The 8,356-nt window shown below is 42.0% G+C and overlaps 1 protein-coding gene across 1 annotated transcript; it reads left to right on the top strand.

Moving 5' to 3' along the window:
* Positions 1 to 4,120: 4,120 nt before the first annotated feature.
* On the top strand, positions 4,121 to 7,369 carry LOC123517402 (trichohyalin-like). Its single transcript, XM_045277414.1, has 3 exons — positions 4,121 to 4,143; positions 4,714 to 4,777; positions 5,363 to 7,369. The coding sequence occupies exons 1-3, from the start codon at positions 4,121 to 4,123 to the stop codon at positions 7,367 to 7,369; spliced, it is 2,094 nt and encodes a 697-aa protein (XP_045133349.1).
* The last annotated feature ends 987 nt before the right edge of the window (positions 7,370 to 8,356 follow it).

The raw sequence follows: 8,356 nt of genomic DNA, 5'->3' as shown, positions 1-8,356 counted from the left end.
TGAGGAAATGATGGGTGACTTAAATATTGTAGCTTTACTGCTTCTCTTCATCCTCCCTTTCTCCTTCCTTCCTCTTTATCCTCCTTTATTTCTCCTTTCTTCCTCCTGCTACTATTATCTACACACCTGGACGTAGAAACACACGAAATCACGTAGAAATCACCAGATATTAGGCAAAATATTGACGAACTGGGGGTTTGGAAAAGCGGCGCCAGCCTGAGGGTATGGTGACTCACCACCTGGGCTGTGGTCATCACAGAGAACGGGAGCAGGGATGACTCGGCTAAATTACGTAAATAATTTAATTTTAAAAATGACTTTTTGAAAAAACGAAGCCACGGCCGAATGCTTGTTATTTTATGACGTGATAAATACCTAAACCAATTTTCAAATTATCAAAATATCTCCAGCTCAACTAGTTCTTAAAAAATGTCTAAGTTAAGTACGTTAAAAGTACAAAAACATTTTAACCCATAAATCTCTTAAAACGTCCTGTAAAGTCAAGCCATTTTCACTTCATGAGTATTTTATCACATTTCAGGGAGTCTGAGCTGTCTTTTAGGGCATTCTACAGAGAGTTAGACCGAGAAGCAGAAACGTGAGCAAATAAAATAAAGAAAAATAAGAGCTTTATACAACAGCACCAAACACCATTTCAAAGTCCACATATTTCACTCAATAGATTGATTTCACACTTAAAAGAGGACAGACGATTCTTTGATATTATAAAGGCCCACTTATACCTTCAAATAAAAAAACTCAAATTGGAATATGAAAAATTTTGACCGTTTTGGCAACTCATATTTAAGGTGTAAAACACCACTAAACGCCCCATATTGACCCAACACAGGCGCGGAACACACTTCAAACACAACGAACTATTTATAGAAAGCATAAAAACACCATGGAAGCGTAATATTCGCGTTAGCAAATAATATGAAAAAAAGTAGTTTGACCCCGCAGGCTGCCGTTGGTGGGACAGGGTCGGCGCTCGGGTGTCGGGGTGGGGCCAGGGGGGCCGGAGGCAACGGCCGTGGCGGGCTCCATTTGTTGCCTTTATCATGTCACCACAACAAAATTACGCCATATCGGAAATATATGACCATGGATATGAAATGGTACACCAGTGGGTGCATTCTGGGACATGCTTGGCTTACGGTAAGTTAAAAGAAAGAAAATAACAGCTGGTAATAATGACTTGCTTCATAACTGCTCGTTATATCTAACACCTTTTCAATATTTAGGCACTGTTTTCACTCTCACATGTAAAGGACACCTACAACTAACTGAATGACCTTAAAAGTACCTTAAATAAGTGATCTTGAGGCAGTGTGCATGGAGTGGTGAAGGTTTGCACTGCTTCCCAAGGTGCTTGCTTCTTGCTGTTAAACACTGCGGGAATATAGCAACACTGCACTTGTGTGTGTGTGTGTTTGGGTATATTTAGGTAGGTTCTGGAGATGTTTGGGGGTGTTTAAGAGTTTTTGAGATATATAAGTGTGTGCGTGTGTGTGTGTGTGTGTGTGTGTGTAGCAAGACTGTACAGTACAGCCCACCACCACTGTTACCACCATCACCATTACCAGACCACTACTGGCGCTTCAAGCCAGGGCTGCCAGATTTTTTTCACGAAATTATCGTACCTAAGCTTGAAAATTATTTTCTCCCCGAAATTGTCGTACCAATTTTTGGGAATTATGGACTAAATTATCGTACAAATACACCAAAATTAATGAATAATTTGCAGTTTAAAGCTTATACTATATGAGAGGTTTAATAAATTATCTAATATAATCAATTGAAACTTTATTAAATAGGCATAATATCATGTTAAATCTCTTATTAATGAGACACAATACTTTTGCAAATACCACATGTCGTTTTATTCTTTATTGTGACATCTTTCTCTTCGTTATCGTGTCCAGCTATGGTTATTTGATAAAGCAGGAAATATTTAATAGTATCTAGTTGTACAGCGAGTGTCTGCTGCTCCTACGGAACGAGAATCAAGGTGTCTAAAAGGCGGACTATAGTATTTCTCTCATTCTCTAATTCTACCACCTGTTATACGAGTATTTCTAACAATAAACCAGGGTGAAAGGATACTAAGTAGAGGAATATAGATATTTTTCTATAAACATACACTTCTAACTTGTTAATTATATAGGAATTCATTGACTTATCTATCTGCCTACCTATCCATCTATCTGTTTGTTTATCCAACTATCCATTTACATATCTTTCAACCCATCAAATTAACCGCTTATCCATCTATCTTCACACAAGCATATAAATACCACCAACACCACCACTACAACCACTGCCAGTACCTGCTCCTGCCCACCTTCGCCCTCATGAACGGGAATTCGGATTTGGTTTTTGGTTTTAGTTTATGAATGACGAGTTTTTGTATGATTTAAATATACGAAAATTAGAAAGATGTCAGATGAAATAACCATAAATTCTGTTAGCTTCCAATTCAAAACAATTTTCATTACTGCCTTTTCCTGAGTAGCTTTCAAATGACCAATACTTAAATACCAATACTGAATTTGTGCACAGGAACAAAGCACAACATTTGCAACATTAAAACATCCCCAAATAAAACACTCACAGAGAAATGCCTGGGTATTAACATTTCACTTTGCATTGTTGTAGCTTGACAATTTAGTGACATTCAACTGGTAACATGAAAAAGATCAGTAAATAAAATGTTAAGAGAAATTATGTGGTCTTATCATGTTCCTTTGTATTAGTAGACTTTGATCATTCAGAAACACGTGTCTTGAACCAGGAAGACAGTTGATGGCTGCACTACACAACAGAATTAGTAACTAGTACGCATAGAAGGACTAGCTCTTGTTCTTTCTCACACACACACACACACACACACACACACACACAACACAACGCTGGCTTCACAAGCCAGAGGACCGGGGTTTAATTCCCCGGCCGGGTGGAGATATTTGGGTGAGTCTCCTTTCACGTGTAGCCCCTGTTCACCTAGCAGTGAGTAGGTACGGGATGTAAATCGAGGAGTTGTGACCTTGTTGTCCCGGTGTGTGGTGTGTGCCTGGTCTCAGACCTATCCCAAGATCGGAAATAATGAGCTCTGAGCTCGTTCCGTAGGGTAACGTCTGGCTGTCTCGTCAGAGACTGCAGCAGATCAAACAGTGAATTACACACACACACACACACACACACACACACACACACACATGTAAGGAGGTTCACATGCTTGGAGTGAGAATTTATAATGAGTGCTGGTATACAATGCAAGTTTTACTCCTGTATGTATGTCTGTGTGTGTGTGTGTGTGTGTGTGTGTGTGTGTGTGTGTGTGTGTGTGTGTGTGTGTGTGTGTGTGTGTGTGTGTGTGTGTGTGTGACAGTTCAGAAAGCATCAATCACTCTGACATACACACACTGCAAAATGAAGCAGACAAAATCATTAATAAAAGTGAGAAAAACATTTATTATCACGTTTCTTTCCTCTATCACTCACTTTTCACATCTTTCACGCACTCACCTCATAATCACCCACAAACAACACCTATTCAGTAACAAGTATGGCCCAAAACTCACTGCATAGTTAGAAATACATGAATAAATCTCTATTAACTCTTTACAGTGACATAACAAGGCCCATATTTTGCAACACTTAACTTTCTCACCACAACTATTTTCAAACACCACAGAGATGAGAGGTCACATTCTCAAGAACGTTTTTCTGTCCACAATGCAGAAATGATGCTTAACCCTTCAGTACCAGACATGTTAATTCTGGTGACTATTTATTGACTTAAAACAGCTTCAGAAACTCATGTGAGGGATTAAAATAGTGAAGACTGAGGCCATTAGTCTTCTGGCCTTCATAGAGTCTTCTTAATGTCAATGAAATGGTCTAATCATACACAAAACTCAAGGTAAAAATATGTCCCAGTACTGAAGGGGGTTAAACTATCACTAGAACCCAGAAAACACTCTTGAGAACCTTTACATCTTCCACTACAGCCTGATAGAAGTTAATACGCTGAAATGTTCAATGTGGTTACTTTTGTTCAGTTGGTTGTGGTGAGGTTTACAAAATACTACACACTAATTCAAGGGAGGGACACAGGATGAGGGAGTTTGGTCTTGTGCTGTAACTTCTCATGAGCATTCTGCCCTCAGCATTCTATTGGTACTGCTGCTGAAGTGTCTGTGTGTGTGTATGTATGTGTTTACTTATATTTCTATACTAGTGAGTCAAGGTTTATGTGTCTGTGTGTGTCTGTGTGTCTGTGTGTGTTGCCTAGTTACTAATTTGTATGTTGTCTGTATTTTCGTAGTTAAGTCAAGCTTCTTACTTATGATTCCTATGTATGTGTGTGTGTATGTATGTGTGTTTGTTTCTACACTAGCGAGTCAAGGTTTGTGTGTGTGTGTTGCCTAGTTACCTATTTGTATATTTATCTGTATTTTCATAGTTGAGTCAAGTTTCTTATTTATGTTTAGTGTGTTTGTATGTATGTGTGAAGGGGAGGGACAAGTACAACACATTCTGGAAGCCACCAAGTCAAGGCTAAAAAGAACCACGTCTGAGAACAAATCCCTGACAGACAAACATATGCACTACAGCGAGGGATTTGTCTCAAACCACTAACTGATTGTTCTACACGCGAATTATTGTTCTCATACACCTTATACACAGTCCTGGGGTTTTGGTGTGCAGAGGAGACATACAAAACTATACCTACAGGCGACACAGGGATCACTTGCCACACAAACTAACCCAGGTATTAGTAAGGAAAGGAGGAGGAGTCACTATTCTATGACGCAAGCTACTCTCCGGACGAAATGCGATCTTTAGTTAAATAAAATCCATTCACTCTCTCTCTCTCTCTCTCTCTCTCTCTCTCTCTCTGTGATATACATTATTGCATTGGTTCCATTGGTGGTAATGTTTCGTGCTGCTATGAAAAGGTTAACATCATTCAGGACGAGCACTCTTATGGCTAGGTGAGTATCACAGCCACTAGGTGAATAAAGATTGAAAGAGAAATGGAGAGAAGTGGAGGGAGAGGGTTTCTTAACAGCAGACTGAGGGAAGAGAAGGAGGAGGAGGAGGAGGAGCAATGGAGAATAGTGATACTTCGAGTGAAAACACGTGTTGTTGTTGTTTTGCTGTTTTGAATGATGGAAGGTGAGCAGTGACCCACGGGAACAGTCAATGCTTGATGTGTTTGTTTGTTGAGCCCTGACTTGTACTGACCCTGTCCCAGTAAGAGGCACCGCAGGGCTACAAGGAACGTTGTTCATCTTTAGGACTTTATAGAGCAGAAATGAGCCTAATAATCACAGCGTAGGGATGTGTACTGCAGGACACCAGCCTTCATTGGATCTGCACCCTCAAACGTCACTTTCCCTTACACTCACACATTAAGAATTACATTTGTATGCGAATTAAGTTAACATTATGGATCATAACGCTGTGGGCCGCCCTCGTGGCGGCCACAGCTAAGGGATGTGAGGACCGGCACACGGCAGAGTGTGCCGGTAATGGACAGGAGCTGCTGGCCTGGTCCAGCAGCTTCCTGAAGGAAGCACTGGAGGATGCCCAGCAGGGCTACCTCAGGCTGAGTGAGAAACACTCAGACGTCCTGAGGGAGAACCTGCAGGTCCTGGGCGACCTCCAGGTGCTGCGGCAGGAGCGCGCTGCTCTACAACAGGAGCGCGCGCTCCTGCACGACGAGCAGGCGACTCTGCTTGCCAAGCACGAGGACCTGCACCAGGAGCACGTGGCCCTGCTTCACCAGCACGAGGCCCTGCTTCAGGTGCACGAGACCCTGCAGAGGCAGCATGAGACCCTGCAGACGGACCACGCTGGTCTTGCAAAGGACCAGCGTGACCTTGGGGCTGCCCACGGCAGCCTCAAGAGGAGCTTCCGGGACGTGCAACAAGAGCTGCACGGTCTCCGGGAGCAGCACAATAGCCTGAGGCAGGACCACCTCCGGCTGCAGGACGTCAAGGAGAGCCTGCTTGATGATGTGGATGAGATGGCCGCCATTAACCATCAAATGGCCGAGCGCATCAATAACATCATGGAAGAATGGCAAAGAACAGAAGAGGAGAAGAAACACCATGCCCAGTCTCTTCTGTTGAGGGCAGACCAGGAGAAGAAATGGGCCTTAACAGAGGCCCAAGAAAAGTACGATATGCTCATGAAGGAAAAGAAAGCAGTGGAAGACGAACTAACTTATACAAAGAAGGAATATGAACAAGCCCAAGAAGAAAAGGAAAGGTTGATGAAGGACATGGCAGAAATGGCGGTGAAAGAACAGCAAATTGCCAACTCCGCCAGGACTGCAGTAGACGAATGGCATGCGACCAAAGAGACAATGATGCAGCATGTTGAGTCTCTACAAGCCAAGGTCGACAGAGAGAAAAACAAGATTACATCAGAAGCCCCGCTAAGGTACAAAGAAATTGAGGAGGAAAGGAAAGCGATGAAAGACGAACTCTCTCTTCTGAAGAAAGCTTACCAAGAGGCACAAGAGGAGAAAGTTGAAATTCGTCAATATCACGAGCGAGCCGTGTACGTGGCTGCGCTAACTATTGACAGGCTGCAAAAAGGATGCGCCACGATCTCCGAGGAACACGGTCAAGGAAAAGCAACAGATGATGAAAGAACAAAGGAAGAATGGCAAGTGGCACAGCTGATGCAAGAAGCGGAACACAAGGAACGGCTGAGCACGATTGACATAGTAACTGAGTTCGAGTCTCAAGACACCTCAGAGAACCGTTACCAGGGATATGAAGTCTTCTATCAGTCAGAACACTTGGTCCCTGAAGAACAAGAAAAAGAGTCTCGGGAAAATAGCGAACATGCCAGTGAACACGCACAAAGGCTGGCAAATGCGGTGAATGAGCAGATATTCAAACATGAAAGACAACTGCTGGGATTTGAAAAGAACGACACCAAGGAAGGAGACGAGACACAGGAAAGCAAACTAGAAAGAAAAATCGCAGACCAGGAATATCGGGAAAGTAGCGAACAAGCCAGTGAACACGCACAAAGGCTGGCAAATGCAGTGAATGAGCAGATATTGAAACATGAAAGATTACTGCTGGGATTAGAGAAGAAATACACCAAAGAAGTAGACGAGACACAGGAAAGCAAACCAGAAAGAAAATTCGCAGACCAGGAATATCAGGAAAGTAGCGAACAAGCCAGTGAACACGCACAAAGGCTGGCAAATGCAGTGAATGAGCAGATATTGAAACATGAAAGACTACTGCTGGGATTTGAAAAGAACGACACCAAGGAAGGAGACGAGACACAGGAAAAGAAACACCAAAGAAGAATCTGGGAACGGAATGAGTTATGAATCGCCTGAGAGGCAAAAAAAAAAAAAAAAAAAAAAAAAAAAACTTTTGTTAGGACATGGAGGTCGCTGTTTTGTTTACCAGGACAAGGAGGTCAAGATTTATATGATATGATTTGGAGGTCGCTGTTTTGTTTGTGAGGACAAAGAGGTCAAGATTTATATGTTATGATTTGGAGGTCGCTGTTTTGTTTACGAGGACAAGGAGGTCAAGATTTATATGTTATGATTTGGAGGTCGCTGTTTTGTTTGTGAAGACAAGGAGGTCAAGATTTATATGTTATGATTTGGAGGTCGCTGTTTTGTTTGTGAGGACAAGGAGGTCAAGATTTATATGTTATGATTTGGAGGTCGCTGTTTTGTTTACGAGGACAAGGAGGTCAAGATTTATATGTTATGATTTGGAGGTCGCTGTTTTGTTTGTGAAGACAAGGAGGTCAAGATTTATATGTTATGATTTGGAGGTCGCTGTTTTGTTTGTGAGGACAAGGAGGTCAAGATTTATATGTTATGATTTGGAGGTCGCTGTTTTGTTTGTGAGGACAAGGAGGTCAAGATTTATATGTTATGATTTGGAGGTCGCTGTTTTGTTTCTCTTTACTCTTAATAACACTGTATACAACCAATGTTTCAATATCCGTACACATATCAGGAGCGATGAGTTTCTTTCCTTCATCAAAACTTCTCGTCTGCTCTTCACATTTTCGTAATAAAACGAAGTAAGAAAGATAAGTTGCACACACACACACACACACACACACACACACACACACACACACACACACACACACACACACACACACACACACACACACACACACACACACACACACACACACACACACACACACACACACACACACACACACACACACACACACACACACACACACACCACTTGTGATATGCTAACTAGTATGTCTTCCAGGTGGTAGTGAGACTTTTATGCGATTTTCAGTTAAATTGAATGAACTAATTTCTCAGAAAAAC

Source organism: Portunus trituberculatus, chromosome 42, assembly GCF_017591435.1.
Source record: "Portunus trituberculatus isolate SZX2019 chromosome 42, ASM1759143v1, whole genome shotgun sequence".
Lineage (NCBI taxonomy): Eukaryota > Metazoa > Arthropoda > Malacostraca > Decapoda > Portunidae > Portunus > Portunus trituberculatus.
This window is presented reverse-complemented; position numbering and strand designations above follow the sequence as displayed.

Excerpts from the sequence above, each read along its gene's own strand:
- LOC123517402 (XM_045277414.1), top strand. The coding sequence starts at position 4,121 with ATGAGGGAGTTTGGTCTTGTGCT. Across the intron at positions 4,144-4,713 it reads AGGGAGTTTGGTCTTGTGCT|AGGAGACATACAAAACTATA; the intron begins GTAACTTCTCAT and ends TTTGGTGTGCAG. Across the intron at positions 4,778-5,362 it reads TGCCACACAAACTAACCCAG|GACACCAGCCTTCATTGGAT; the intron begins GTATTAGTAAGG and ends TGTGTACTGCAG.